Below are 16,627 nucleotides of genomic sequence, written 5' to 3' on the forward strand. Positions count from 1 at the left end.
TAAATGTCAGTGGAAGAATCTTTATGGTGTTAATTAATTTAATAACAAAAATAGTTTATATTTTTAAGCTATTTCTCTTCTTGATGATCTACAGGATTTTCCTAAGCCCAGTGAAGAGAAGATTAAATTGATTCTCAATCAAAGTGCCTGGACTTCTCAATCCAATTCTTTGGCCTCTTGCTTGTCTAGACTTTCTGGAAAATCTGAAACTGGGAAAACTGGTCTTATTAATCTAGGAAATACATGTTATATGAACAGTATTATACAAGCATTGTTTATGGCTACAGAGTAAGTTTAAAATTGAACCTTTTTTGTTAACTGTAGAAATTGATGCATACTGATGAAATGTAAGATGGTGGGATTGTCTTCACATTATTTCTTATAAATGGCAGAAATATTAATATTTGTATATAATTGCCTTATTTAGAAATGAAATTGCTTTCAGTGCTCAGGAACTATTAAAATGTTAACTTACATAAATTCTACTTTGTTTATATTATATATTGCATTGAGAATCTTTTGAATTATTCTGGCTGGATATTTATTAGTGTAACAGAAGGATTAAGTGGGCTTATTCCAAAGAGTTTAAGTGTCCTCAAGTACTAATTTATTATTATCCTATGAGACAGTGTATTTTTTTTAACCTATATATCTTTTAAGGGAGTTACAGTTAGTTTTTTCTGCTTGTAGATATTTTGCTGTTTATCAGATTGATAACTTCTTTGTTACTGTGAAAGAAGCTTAAGCTCTGTTTCCCTCCACAAGTTGTAGACACTGAACAAATTTACAAACATATATGTTCCTTTGTCCTCTTACAGATTTACTTTCAAATTCATTTTCTTTTGCAGCCAAGCAAATATAAAATCAGAAGTTGTTAGCTATGTGATTGCTATCTGTAAAAGTACAAAATAATGATAAACTTTTCCTAAGGACAACAACATGGTTGGATTTTTCTCTTCATCGCCAGGAGAGTATTTATGGAACTTGACCAAAGGTCTTTACAAATTGAGTTCCATGGCTTTGTAAGTTTTTATGCCTACCTAGAATCATAAACTAAAAGATGAAGAGTTAGATTTATTTTATTTTATGGACCCAGAATATACTGTCAACACTAAGGTGTTTTTTTGTTTGGCACAGTGTTTTATTTTTTTTTATTTGTTTGTATTTGAGATTTTTAATTTTTAAAAAAAATGTGTACACTTAGACACAAGTGATACTAAGCATGAAACTAAATTCAAATCTGTATGTCACCACCAGATGTCATCTAGTCCAGCCAGATGATAGTGAAAGGAGAGACCCAAAGCAATTGTAACTAGCAACAGCAATTCAAAGAGTCATCTTATTGAATAAGCCAACGATACTATCTAAGAATAAGCACATAGCATATTTTATTTCTTTGGTAATATGTGAATTCTTTGTGGTTTAAAAAAATAAATTTAGAAGTATATGAAATAAAAATCAGACATAAAAAAATTTTTTTAATCAAACATCCCCATTTGCAAAAGTAATTTGTTAACAGTTTTGTGTGCCTTGTTTCAGATCATTTTTTTACAGTTATAAGATTTTATCTAGAATAAGAAAAAATATATTGTTTTTAAAAAATATTTATAGTCTTATTTATATGGTTTTTCCAGCACTTGCTTTTATCTTTTAATGATTCGTGTTGGAAGTATTCCCATGATAGGGTAGTGACAGAACTGTCATTCTAAATAAATAGATGTACTATATTTTATTTAACCATACACCTGTTGATGAACATTAGGTTGTTTTGCTCATAATTAACGTCTCTCTGCCCATATGCGGATGTAGAGGATTTGCTTTGAAAGGGGTATGCCAAATTGCTCTCCAGAAAGACTGTAGCATTTGAACTTGTATACTAATATGTAATTGTACCTGTGACCCCATACCTTTAGTAGTCTTTGAAATTTTTTCTAATCGGGGGAAAACATCTTTTTGCTTTAATTTGCAATATTGCTGACCATTACAGTTTTCTCTCTATATTTTTCTTTGTTCATTTGTGTTTGGTTTCTAAATAACGTGTTCTTTCTTTTGTGCACCTTTCTATTGAGTTTTTTTTCTTTTTCATATTGATTTTTATATACGCTGGATGATAATCCTTCATTACATGCTCTCTTCCTGTTAGTGTGATTCAAATTTGTAGAGTGTTTCATTTGTAATTTTTTATTTTATATAGTGAAATCTGCTATTTCTCATTTGTAGTGTCTGAATTGTAGGAAGGCTTCCCCCTCGACATTCCCCCCCCTTTTTTCTTTTAAATACTTCAGTAGTTTTCTATTTTACATTATCTCATTACTCCTGTGTGGCATTTGTAGTAATGTAAAATTTTATTTAATTCCATTTTTTTCCAAATGGATACTGAATTGTTCCTATTCTCTTGTTTGAATAATTTATCCTTTTCCCATCCTGTACTTGTACCATAGTCTTAAAATCACTCTAACGTTATAGTATGTTTTGTTGACAATATATTTTTTATTTCATGCAGGTGTGTGAAAGAATTTAAAAGTTGCTTATTTAAGTCATTAATTAATAGCTTAATCCATTTCTATTTGCTAATCCAGAAAATAGGAATAATATGTGACAGCACATAGGCCGTTGCCTGGTCCCCTAGTAACTGTTTTGTTTATCGCCATTCTTCCCTTCTTTCTTCACTACATTGTAAGTAGTAATTCTGCTAGGTAAAGGGCCATCAGGTGAGTGACGTTTTACTTTGAAGATAACAAGTTCTTGAACTAACTTCCTTTTAGCTTTTAAAAAAATGCATGTGTGTATGTATGTACATGTATACAAGAATCACTGTTTTATTCTCTTTCAGTTTCAGGAGACAAGTATTATCTTTAAATCTAAATGGGTGCAATTCATTAATGAAAAAATTACAGCATCTCTTCGCCTTTTTGGCTCATACACAGGTGAGTGTGTGTGTAGTATGTATGTGTTAAGTTCATTGATAATATTCTTTAAACTTCACATTATACCAAACTTGGTGAATCTTTTTTAAATAATACATATTTGACGCAGCACAACAAATCCACTTAGATATGCTTAAAGAGATTCTGCCTAAAATCAGGATATGCTCTAAGTTTTTATTTCTTCCCCCTGTTTTCCATTCTTGTAGATGAATATTATGCTGACCCTTTGTTCTAATTATTATAGATAAAAGCTGATTTTCTCCCCGATAAATAAGCTTCTTCATGAAGAAATCTTTTTAAATGCATCTTTAATAGCTTGTAGATACTAAATTGATAGATTTTTCACAATAATAAACAATTAAAATAATCTTGTGGCACATTGGCTTCTTTTTTCTCCTATTTCTTATATATGTGCCCTCTCATTCTCATTGTGACCAAAATTTTAAGCTCTAGAAGTTAACAGATAAACAACTTTATCTGTTAAGTTCTAAGGCTTAAAATTTTATGATGATCTTTTATGTCCACAAATTAATCCAAGAAAATGAATTTATGCTGCTGGCAAGAAAGTCATATATAGTAAATATTCATTCAAGAGACAATTATTGAGAAATACAATGTAGAGTCTGATAAACATTCAAAGGGGAAGGGAATTCTTATGCTCAAGGAACTCTTAAGTTTTGAGCAGTACGTATGAATAATATAAATATCACTTATAAATAATGTATATTATTATTTTCTGGTTTTACTCTGATTGTCTTACTTTTACAGAGTTCTAAAGGAGTAGGTGGGAGAGTCAGAAGAGAAGATAGCTTTAGTGGGATTGAGTTGATAAGAATGCCTTGTTTCTATCTATACGCTGTGAAATAGCTCAAGTATAACTTCTTAAATGGAAAAAATTAACATATGAGTGATAGCCTATAAGTAGTAATATACTCAGATAATTTTCTCTTTCTGAAGATAAATTAAAAAGAGATAATTATTCTCTTTCTGAGGAAAATATGTTCACAAATTAAATTTAACATCTCAGGACCAAGGGAGATGAAATCTCTTCCCTCCAACTGCCAAACATTGTTTTCCTAGTAAATTGATTTCTGTACTTGCTTTATCACTAGTCTATATTTACCATATACTATATAAAATGTATATGTATCTATGTGTGTTAATGTAGATATAAATACATTATATATACTATATTACCTTACTGAATCAGAACTGTTAGAAAAAAACTATAGGAGGGTTCCATGCTCCCAAGGAAAGAAGAAAGGAATTCACAAGAGAACCTAATGAAAGTTATGTCACAGTTGAGACCTTGTCTGATAGCAAGCTAACAAGGATTGTTTTAGGTAGATAGATTTCCCTATATAACTGAAAAGGCTTTTTTTCTTATAATTGAGAAAGCTAACATTTATTGAGCATTTAAATTTGCCTAGCTTCTATCCTAAGTAGTTTACATGTATTATTTCTTAATCCTCAAAAACAATCTATGAACTAATAAGGTAGTATCCCCATTTTAGAGATGAAGAAACTGGGTTTACATTACCTGCTTTTCAGGGTCATGCAAACAAGTGGCAAATTGGGGTATGAACCAAATGACTCTAGAGCTCATGCTCAATTGGTATGTTAAAGTTCCTTCCTTCAGAATGCTATCAACACCCCTATTTTGATAAAATTTTTCTTAACTGAGGACTCTGTTATATACCACAAATATTCAAAATGTCAGGAGAATTCTAAGTTTTCAAGTTACAATCACATCTTTTCAGATGCCTTTTCAGTTCCTTTTTGTTGTTGCAAAATCTAGGATTTGAACCAAGATTGCTTCGAAGTCAGTGAGCAACCACTTCACTAAGCCTCCTCCACACCAAAAAAAAATCAGCAAGGACCCTAAACAATATACTTACATTCTGTGCATTTATGAAATGTGTACCTAGTCAAAGAAATTTTCACTTAAAGTAGATATGCATGGCCCTATACAGTACTCCCCCTCATTATTTTATCTAAAATACATACTCTTCAGCCTGTCTTTTCCTTATAATTTCCAAAAAATTATGGATGCAAGCATATGACTGTTATAGAGAGATAATGCCAGTAGCATTATATTAAGTGTTCGAGAGACCTAGGTTCTAATGTGGACTCCCTCTGGCACTACTTTAGCTGTATAACCTTGGGCAAGTAACATGTTTCTCTAGATGTTAATTCTTATCTGCAGAATGAGAAGTTATGACTGAAGCTTACCTAAATTTATTTCTAATTTTATCTGTCCCCATTTCTGGTACTTTGTAGTAGGGTTAAGTGCAATGTAATTTTAATTAATCTTTATTAAACATTGTAAATTAAGATTTCAGTTATTTGATTCATGGTGTGAGAATCATTTCCTTGTATTTTCTCTGCTGATATCAAGAGAGAAGCATATGCACCTCGGGTATTCTTTGAGGCTTCTAGACCTCCATGGTTTACCCCCAGATCACAGCAAGACTGTTCTGAATACCTCAGGTTTCTGCTAGACAGGTAAAAAGTATTTTGAAAGTTATGATTTGAATTGTTTTCTTTCATAACACTGTGGCATATTGTTTTTGCCTTTAAAAACATATTTCAAATGTTAATCTTTAAAATACCTTGCATTTACTGTATATATTTAAGTGTTCTTTGTTTTTAATTTGGTGTCTTTTTTTTTATTTTCTTACTTTGGACCAGCTGTTCTCGGAGTGTGGTACAAAGACCCCCTAGGGGTTCCAAAACATTTTCAGGGGTCTTCCCTTTTCTAACTGTATATCTGTGTATATGTAATCAAGGCCAGATTTTCTTCATATGCTTCATCCAGAACAACATATCACAATAGATTGAATGCAGAACAGCTATGAGGATCCAGCTGTCTTCTGTTAAGCCAGATACTTGAAATATTTGCAAAATGTAAAACAATGCCATTCTTCTCACTAAATTTTTTGGTTTTAGAAAATATAACTTTTTCATAATGAATGTTATTAATATTAACACGTAGTGGGTTTATTATTGTTTTCAAATGTATTATTTTATTCTTAGTTTTTGAATACAGTAAATATTGATGGATATAACCACATGAATTAAAGCTGTTGGGTTCCTCAATTTTCCTCAGTTACTTTTAAAGAGTATAACGGGGTCTGGAGACCAAAAAATTTAATAGTTGCTCCTTTAGATCATAATTAGATGAGTTTGGTATATTTTATTGTGTCCTTACTACTTAATTAATAAAACCTCTATCTTCTCCAGATCTTTGCCTCCCTTCTATTACGTGGATGACTAGTAAAGTTAGTTGAACTTAACATGTGCAATCAGCTAAGGACATGTCGAGTGGCTTCTTTGTACTAGGCTTTCTATGAGATGTCAGGCAGACAAAGATATATAAGATTATTAGCGGACATAAGATAATCACTTACTATCATGTAATAAGTGCTATAAAATAACAGTATGAAGAAAGAATGAGTCTATAGAGTCGTGATAGCCCCTCACTTCTAATTTACATTCTCAAATTGTTCAATATTCCTCTTATTTTAAAAGAGAAAAAACTGGATTTTTTAAAATTAAATCTTATATTTGATAAAAATAATTTGGCTGTTTATATAAGCCACCAATATTTTTAAATAGCAATGACATTGAAACGTAAGTGAAGTAGCGATATAATGGTATATACTCTCCTGCAGGCTACATGAAGAAGAAAAGATCTTGAAAGTTCAGTCCTCACACAAGCCTTCTGAAAGTCTGGGGTGCAATGAAACTTCTTTGCAGGAAATAGCCAATAAGGCAGCTGTACTAACAGAGAGCTCTTGCACAAGTGATGGTGAGAAGACTTTAATAGAAAAAATGTTTGGAGGAAAACTACGAACTCACATATGTTGTTTGAACTGCAGGAGTACCTCACAAAAAGTGGAAGCCTTTACCGATCTTTCACTGGCCTTTTGTCCTTCCTCTTCTATCGAAAACATGTCCTTTCAAGATCCAGCATCATCACCCAATACACCAGATGGTGGTCTAATGCAAGCCGATATACCCGGTCCTTCAGAAGAACCAGGAGTTTATAATCCAGCAAAAGCTGCCTTTGTTTGTGACTCAGCTATGAATGAAAGAATGTTAGGCAGTCCTTCTGATGAGTTTTGCTGTACTGAAAACACCTGTGTCCCCAGTGAATCTAGCAGGATTCTTGTTAATAAAGATGTACCTCAGAAACCAGGAGGTGGAAGCACACCTTCAGTAACTGACTTACTAAATTATTTTTTGGCTCCAGAGATTCTTACTGGCGACAACCAGTATTATTGTGAAAACTGTGCCTCTTTGCAGAATGCCGAGAAAACTATGCAAATCACGGAGGAGCCTGAGTACCTTATTCTTACTCTCCTGAGATTTTCATATGATCAAAAGTATCATGTGAGAAGAAAAATTTTAGACAACGTGTCACTGCCACTGGTTTTGGAGTTGCCAGTTAAAAGAACTACTTCTTTCTCTTCATTGTCAGAAAGCTGGTCTATAGATGTTGACTTCACTGATATTAGTGAGAACCTAGCTAAAAAATTAAAGCCTTCTGGAACTGAAGAAACTTGCTGCTCCAGATTGGTGCCATATCTATTAAGTTCTGTTGTCGTTCACTCTGGTATATCCTCTGAAAGTGGGCATTACTATTCTTATGCCAGAAACATCACAGGTACAGAGTCCTCATACCAGATGTGCCATCAGTCTGAAACTCTGGCATTAGCATCCTCCCAGAGTCATTTACTGGGGAGAAATAGTCCCGGTGCAGTTATTGAGCAGGATTTAGAAAATAAGGAAATGTCAAAAGAATGGTTTTTATTTAATGACAGCAGAGTGACATTTACTTCATTTCAGTCAGTCCAGAAAATTACAAGTAGGTTTCCAAAGGACACAGCTTATGTGCTTTTGTATAAAAAACAGAATAGCACCAACAGTTTAAGTGGTAACAGTTCAACCAGTGGACTGTGGGTAAATGGAGACCCACCTCTACAGAAAGAACTTATGGATGCTATAACAAAAGACAATAAACTATATTTACAGGTAAGTTGGAAATAAAAACTTCATCATTTGTGGAAAATATTTAAACAATTGGTTTAACAGTGGTTAAATGAATACCCTAATTTTGAAATCCAACTTCTGCATTTTGAAGGAAATTTAAGAGTGGCAATTCTGAAATTTGAGTCTGGGTTTATATGAAATGGGTTCAGCCTATATAAATTATCTTACTTTCTAGTGTTAATGAATTAATTATGGAAAGTTGCAATTAGATGCAGTATAAAAGACCTCACTTGTTTTTAATTACAAAAGATGTGATCATTATCAAATCATTCCATACAGAAATATAGGAAGCTTAGTAAAATGGAAAGTGTCTTCCCTCTCCTCTTTAGTCCCACCTACCAGGGGAAACAGTTACTGAATTTGGTGTTTATTCCATTCTAGACTATTTTACAGATATTTTAAGGGCACTTATTAACATTCAGGTGGATAAGATAAAGGACATTGAAAGGTAGAATATATTTAAAAATGCATATTTGTATTCTTTAAGGAACTGAGCAATAAAACCAAGAAGCTAATAGAACAATTAGTAAATAAAAGCCATGGAACAAAGGTTTCATATGAGCTAGATCTTGCTGCAAGTATTTTTCTCTGAAACCTGCCAACTTGCTAATAGCATAAAAACCAACACTAAATTATCAGTGAAATTGTAGGTGTATTAACTGTATAGTCCAAGTGACTATGAATTTACATAAGTAAGTTCTAAAAATTTTGTGTTTGAAAATCACAAAGCTGAAAGATACAGATTAAGAGAAGAAATGGGTCACTATAGTACTGATTTTTAGAAGGAAATTTTCTCAAAAGTTTTCAAATTTACCATACTATAAAATACTCAAATAATGATACATGATACATTGTTAAAGGAGTGTGGCAATGTTCTAGAGTAACACAAAAATAATGTATTTTTCAGGAAAAAAAAAAAAATAGAAACAATATTTATTAAACCAGATTCACCACCAAAGATTCTTACATCCAGTCAGAAGGCTTATGATTTAGGTAACAAGATGTATTCAACCATATCCTTCTTGCTAGATATTAAATAAGCACCAGATATTAATAATCATGATTCTTGAAGATTAGAAAGGAGGAGTAAGGGCAAGAGGGTTAGGTTAAAATAGAAAATTTCTGTGATATAAGATACAGATAATAAGGCCTAGTACAATATTGACTTGTGAAAATATGCAGATTATATATCAGTGATTGGGTAAAATAGTATATTTATCAAAGGAGAGAGACATGGGTTTTAAAAAGATGAGGAACTGCTTTATTTCTGTGATTGGATTGCCAAAAGCTCTTGTAACCATAACAACTACTTTATTACAGCCTTCCCCCAAATGATTTTCTCTTTCTTAACTATTTACCCCATTACAATATTTACAATATCTGAGTGTGATAAGCCGTTCTTTTCATTATTGTTTTAAGGCCCGTTGTCACTATAAAGGAAAGCATTATGTACTTTGTTAATTCAGTTTTTCAGTGCTTGCAGTTGTTCTAAATTCTGTCTGAAGTCTCAGATTGGCAAGTTATTGAATGTAAAAAAGATACTGCCAAATTTTACAATAAGATATTTATGTTCCTGTATTAAGACCGGCTATTAAATCAATGCTTATTACCAAACTACCTTTTTGAAGCAAATTATGATAATAAATACTCAACTCTTACTTAAAAACTTAAGTACATTTATACTTTGTATTACTTACTTTTAAATACAATAATGTAATTGATTCATGTTGAGGTTTGAATTGTAATGGTTCTCATACAATTTAACTGAATCATTCTGGTATTTTAAGTTGTGTTAAGAGACTATATTGTTTTGAATACATGGAGCATATATATATATATACACACACACATATATGTATACATATGTTTTCATTCCTATTTTCGTTTTTGTTTTTACATTTTTGAGGTATAGTTCAAAATTTGTGCTCATTTCATAGTAATGCTTTAAAATAGATTGCTATGTCAAGAATACAACTTTGGGGGCACCTGGGTGGCTCAGTCGTTAAGTGTCTGCCTTCAGCTCAGGTCATGGTCCCAGGGTCCTGGGATCAAGCCCCGCATCGGGCTCCCTGCTCGGCGGGAAGCCTGCTTCTCCCTCTCCCACTCCCCCTGCTTGTGTTCCCTTCTCGCTGTGTCTCTCTCTGTCAAATAAATAAATAAAATCTAAAAAAAAAAAAAAAGAATACAACTTTAGTTTTAAGATATAGCTTTAAACCTCTTTATAAAACAATTGCAAAAACTTAACCAAATTTTAGTAAAAGTAAGGATGTGGAGTGAACATTTTGAGTTCCTTTGCTCTTGAGTAGTACTGCAAATGAATTTACCATCATAGTACATATCAGGGTAGCTACTTTCTTTTTTAATTCTTCATAATCAAATTAGAAATTCATCTTGTATAATTTTAACAAGCTGTTTTGGGGATTCCATTTTTAAATTTTACTAAAATCATATCTAGATTGACCTGTGTTAGAAAGAAACTCTTGCTCTTTCTGGAACTGGTGAGATTAATGATTTTGAAAAGTCGGCAAAAATTCCCATGTGACCAAACCATTTTCTGCTGTGTATCATAGCCTGACACATAGGACAGCAGTGCAGATTGTGGATCTCAAAGTAAATTTTGGGAAGGGCTTTTTCTTCATTTCTTTCTTTCCCTTCAGTCCAACTTGCATAAGGAATGTCTGTATTATTTTAGTGTCTGGACGCCAAAATTATGCTTTGGGTAGGATCCAGAGAGAGAAAGCTGGTGTGAGTAGCACCAGCACCGCACTGTGAAGATCACCACCTATCCCCACGTGTCCCACATCAACTACAGACAGAGCTTCTGTCCTTTCTTGTTTGGTTTCTTTCCTTTGTTTCTTTGGAGGAGGTGATAGTTTAATGTCTTAATATTTTTCTTCATCGTACATACAGAAAAGTATACATAATATATCTGTGTAGTTTAAAGAAAAATAAAAGATGGATTAATTTAATGTTAACATATTTACTTAAATGAGAGATCTAAATATTCTGCAAGTTATTTGTCCCAAAGCAACAGTAACTCCAGGCCTATAGTCCACTACTGAAATAAGGATTAATTTTAATACTTGATATAAAATTGGGATATAAATTATATATACTATGAGAATCATAATTTTTGACATTATACATCTGTATTAAAAGAAGTAAAATGAGAAGCAGTTTTCCCCGCTTCATCCATTAAGCTTGTCTTCTGAAAACAGGATATCATACATTTTTCTCTGTCAGCCATACATTTATATAAGTAGATAAAAAGCAAAAAAGGAATATTCCTTTCTTGGGAAGCTGTCTTGAAATACAATGTAGCTTTCATGCGTCTTAGAAGCAATAGACTTAATTTTATATTGTGTGTGTCCTTTAACACTGCTTCTGGGGGGGAGTTCCTTTCTAACAAAATTTGCCATATCTTTTGGGAGCAGAACTTCTTGAACTCTACCTTGCATATTCAGTTTTATTTATTTCATTAGGGAACATGATCTATATCTGAAACCAGTCTTAGATACAGAGTCATTTTCGTTGCTTGTTTGGATAGTTTAACAGGTTATAGAGCTAGAGCAATGAGGATTTTGTTTCTCATTTTTGTGTCTATTTCTTACATACATACCTATAGCTTTTATTTTCTATCTATAAAACTAAAAATTTTAGTTCTATTTTAATTCTTACTTTAATTTTACAGATTAAAAAATAGATTATATCTTAAAAAACATTATACAAAGGAACCAGCACAGTAAATTAAAAAGTTTTTGAGAAGTATCTTGCAAATTAAGTTTTAAACCTGCCTGAGACTGGCTAATTAGGCCATTCTGTTACAAGGATTTCTTATCTAAGGTCACATTCAGCTATAAAAATATGCGATTCTTGATCATTTTTTTGTATTAGCAATTGCACAGCTGTCACTGTATGTTACTGAGAAATAAGGTATTCATAATGTGAGAAATAGATGTCCAAGTAAGCTTGGCTTTTTACTCCATAATAAAAATTGGGCATCTTGTGAAGAGGGGAGAATAGTTAGCTAAAAAAATTTAGCTAGAAATTATAAAATAACACTACCTTGTCAGTTGGAGCAAAGTAACTGGGCTTTTAGTTGAAAATTGGAAATAGTATAGTTTTTATGATTACTGTTAAGTGTGTTTTTAAAGTTCGTCGGATGATTATGCCTAACAAATTATAAGAGTAGCTTTTAGACCTAATTGGCACGTCATTTGAAAGTTATAGAACCTTTCCCAGAAAAATGGGTACATGCCAGAGTATTTTACATTTTCTTCCAAGGAGTTTGTACCAGTTTTAGAATGCAGTTTGACACCTTGCCAAATGAATTCGCCATTATTTATTTACATTTGCTCCTTCTGAAGCTAAGTAGCTAATAGTGTTCTAATCTGAGATCATTAATATTTATTGAGCACCTAATATGTGTCTGGCCCGTAGACCGGTATGACTGGTTCCTGATAAAAGTTCTGATAATCTGGTAGGGAAACGTTGTAAGTAATACTGTAAGGAGATAGGCACCATTTTCCTTAGCAATGTTACTGAAATCCTACCTTAATTTACTGAGAAGGATTCTGAGGAAAGGGTAGGCAGCATTCAGCCTTCTTTCATTATTTATACCTTTTACTGTATCACCCACATACAAAATAGTCCCACTGGATAAAGAGTAGATGACCCATTGTCATAACCTTTAAATTCTACATTCTGTGTATTAGAAAGGAAATCTATTCCTCTGTGTGTTGATGAGTATTTACACGAACTATAGTGTTCCTGTAGAGGAATTTTAGGATATGGGACTTCAATATTCTCTTCCGCAAAGTGAAGTATTGAAAAAGAACGGGCTTTAGGATCTGTCATCCTGTAGAGTTACACCAGGATTTTGCTCTCTGTATTACTTGCTCTATCTGTGATTATGTACTTTAGTAAGATTTGGTAAGGATTAGGGTAGTCAATATTCTTTAAATTACTGAGATTTGAGGGATGCTTATTAAGAATTAAGTCAGTTTTAAAATATTTATGTAGATGATATACTCATCCATTAAAACCCATTAAGGTTTTAATTTTATAAAAATTCTTTTTTATTTTAGGAACAAGAGTTGAACGCTCGAGCCCGGGCCCTACAAGCTGCATCTGCCTCCTGTTCATTTCGTCCCAATGGATTTGATGACAATGACCCACCAGGAAGCTGTGGACCAACTGGTGGAGGGGGTGGAGGAGGATTTAATACAGTTGGCAGACTCGTATTTTGATCCTGAGAGAATCCAAAATGCACTGGTCACAAAACATCTAATACTATGACTGTTAAAATGTCAGACTGTAACAAATATACCTATCTTTTATTTTTCTTTTCATTAGACCCTGTACTTTAAGGAAACACACTCAGTGCTTGTTTTTATTTTCTTGACAATACATTTATTAACAAATGCATCATGGGAAAAAAATCTACCTCTTAAAATTCCATTTGCTTTTATGGTTAGACATGCTTGACCAAAAATTTTCAGAGGAAAATGTGTACCCGGTCCCTAATTAAGCTGCATTAAATTTAGCAGAGGCATTTAAATGGTCTTGTCCTCAGTTTACTAAACAAAAAAATATAATTCATTTAGCATCTTTTATAAAAGAATTGATGCTAGAAATGATGGAAATACTGGTTAAAAAGAAAAAAAAATCCTTTATTTCATGCATAGTACCCCATTATTAAATTCAAATCTTTTAAAATGCTAAAGATAATACAGTCTCTAATGAAGGCAATAACATAAAATTTATTAGGCTATAGTACTTTTCAGGTTTTTGTTTAGTGCTATCTTCAGCATCACTGTATCCGCATTTCAAGTACAAATGTTTTAAAAAAGGATTATTTATACATATATGCTGAACTGATTTTAAGAAAGGTGCATGATCCTGTAGGAACATTTTTACCTAAAATATTGCTAACTTTGTAGTATTTCTAATTGTTTAAGGATTTTTAAATTCTATTTCAGGGAGTATATCTTCTGTGTGTTTTGAAGGAGGTGAGTTCTGTATGTGCCTTGCAGTACTGTAATTCAAAAATAGGAATCTTTGGCTGCGGAAAAGTTTTTTAAAAATGAAATGTTAGGAAGTAATTTTTTTGTGCTAACATTAAAATTATAACTTTTTGAAAGATATTAGATTTTCCTGAAGTAAAATCCAATGGTTCTAAATCAATAAGTGTGATAGATTATTTTTAAATCATAGAAGAATTCAGAGGAAATGAGCCTAGGCAAGTAAAAAATCTTTTTTGATTTTGTTACTTAATCCTCAGATTATTAAACATCAATTGCATATTTTTAGCGTTGGACATTTGTTTGGTTTTTTTTTATTTGAATCTTGTGCTTTGCACAGTTGTTTCTGCTTCATAGTTTTCAGATAAAATGGTGAAATGTCAGACCCTACCATCCCACATTTTCTTTTACCAGGGAGTGGGAAACAAGTCAGTTCTCCTGGGTCTTGATTATATGTATTCTAGGAGTTATCCCGGTTGTCCCGTTTCCTGAAAGTTTTAACTTATCCATGGTTGTACATTGTTCTGAAATCGGTCTCATATTTATTTTGAAAACATTTTAAGGAAAGAGTGTTCTTTGGTGATTTGGAGTTTATCTTTTTCCCAAGCTTTTAACAGTCATAGTTAAAAACAGAACTCCTCATCTTCATTCCACTGTGTCCTACTCCTAACTCGTTTCCAGTCACCGGGAAGATTAGGAAAACTAATTGGATTAAAAGTGGAAATTCTTTGCAGAATTGATTGAGATTTGTCTTTTCTATAAATGAATGAAACAAATTTTTATCACACTGTCTTTCCTGTGTGCTTCCTCTTGTCTTAATAGTGTATTGCTAAGCTACTCTAGGTATTCAGTTATCCCCTGTGTAATTAATGATTTATTATCAGATTATATCAGTGTTAGCATTTATTGAAATTGGTAAAGTCATTTAATACCTGGTACATTAATATTGGGCTCAGGTGTTCCTGGGAACTTTCTTAAAGACAGACCTACACATGGGTTTATCTATGAATACCAAATCATTCAAGGATTTTTATCTGTCAAAGTAATACATACTGAATTTTCAAAATGATAAAAAGATGGAATTCTAGTTATAGAATAATACTGGAACTATTCAGATAATAATTTCATACCAGTAGCAAAGACTTAAAGACTTCCTTTTCAGATTAAAACTATAATAACAATCATTTGCTGAATTTAAAGTATTTATATAAATGAACTTGAAACTTGAAACTAGAATAACCAGAGGCTCCATTTCTCACATTCCTAACCTCTTATAGAGAGGTTTTTGCCTCTTACAGATTCTGTAAGGTCTGACTCTGCTAGGGTACTATTGCTGCTTCTCTTTAGTTCATTCCAAGGTCATCAGTTCAAATGAAGCTGCTCAGTGCTCCTCAAAAGAGCACATTAGGCCCCATCACCAACAAAATGAAAAATTGGATATCTAAGTCTGTTCCTTTCAAAGATCTTTATTGACACATTGAGAAAAACAGAATTTTTCTTCAGAGAGATATGCAAAGAAGAAAATATATATAATGTGGTCACTCATGCAAGCCCTTATAATCCATTCACTAAGCAGGTGCCTATGCAGCTCTGACTCATGACATTTACATAGTTCAAGTTGGAGAACAGAATCTAATTCATTCTTTGTTCAAGCTTCTTCCCACCATCTCTCTTCCAGCTGAATAATCAAGAGAAAGAGCGGCATTGGGCTTAAGATCCCTGATTTTTGTCTCCATACCTTAAGACTCCAGAAGAATCCTTTGGATGTAGAAATAAAGATTCCTCATGATGTCTAGAGGTATTGGGGATCCTTATAACAGGTTCAAAAAAGCCTACTATTAACTCAAATCTAGAAAGAACAAAAAATATTTCAAAACTAAGTTTTAAGCTGAAATCTGTAACGTTCCTTCTCAATTAGTTCTACTCTCTTTATGATAATGTTATTTACAAAATAGTTGTCTTTTCATATACTACCTCTTTAAAAACTTTTGCTACCCTCCTATATGAAAGGGTTGAATGCTTCTTGTGTATGCAACACAGTTGAAGAAAAACAAAATTGGCATAGTCTGTCCAGTACACAGATGTTAATGGAAATCACCATTTTGATGTTGTGTACTTTGTTCCAGTTCTTAATTCCCAGTATATCTTTTTCCTGTGATTGTGCACTTCACATAATATACTCAATACAAAGAGAGCTTTTTAAGTGACTATTTCAGAGGAAATAATACCGTACATTTATGTATAGTATCTTTGTCATATGAATGCTATACTTTCTATATCCTTTCATCCTCTGCTTTTCTCTAATGAGTTTAGATTTCTAAAACTATTGCTGAAGTAAAGAAGGATAAGTTATTTACATTTTATAAAAACATGAGAAGTGTTAACTGACTTCTATTAACAACTCAGTAACGTCATCTGAGGGAGTAAGGCTAAACCTTGGATAATGTAATATGAGCGCTTAAAGTGCAACAGCTAGCAAATTTAAATTAAAAATTGTCTTAAGGAAGCTTAAAAAATAAATCTAAAATATAAGTTGCTCCATATATACATTCTTAAGTATTTACCAAACTGTCACATACCATCATATTGTTAGCCTTATTTTGTTATTACTAAGTTAATTTT

General features: G+C 32.4%; 1 protein-coding gene across 1 annotated transcript in view; it reads left to right on the forward strand.

Annotated features, from left to right (window-relative positions):
- Window positions 1–14,128, forward strand: part of USP38 (ubiquitin specific peptidase 38) — a 31,332-nt gene extending 17,204 nt beyond the window's left edge. The window contains exons 6-10 of the mRNA XM_032412910.1: window positions 95–288; window positions 2,834–2,927; window positions 5,326–5,432; window positions 6,602–7,964; window positions 13,070–14,128. Coding sequence (XP_032268801.1) covers window positions 95–288; window positions 2,834–2,927; window positions 5,326–5,432; window positions 6,602–7,964; window positions 13,070–13,231 — 1,920 coding nt within the window. The 3' untranslated portion in view covers window positions 13,232–14,128. The remainder of the gene's footprint in view (window positions 1–94; window positions 289–2,833; window positions 2,928–5,325; window positions 5,433–6,601; window positions 7,965–13,069) is intronic.
- The last annotated feature ends 2,499 nt before the right edge of the window (window positions 14,129–16,627 follow it).

The sequence above is a fragment of the Phoca vitulina genome, unplaced genomic scaffold, assembly GCF_004348235.1.
Source record: "Phoca vitulina isolate PV1807 unplaced genomic scaffold, GSC_HSeal_1.0 scaffold14, whole genome shotgun sequence".
In the NCBI taxonomy this organism is placed as follows: Eukaryota; Metazoa; Chordata; class Mammalia; order Carnivora; family Phocidae; genus Phoca; species Phoca vitulina.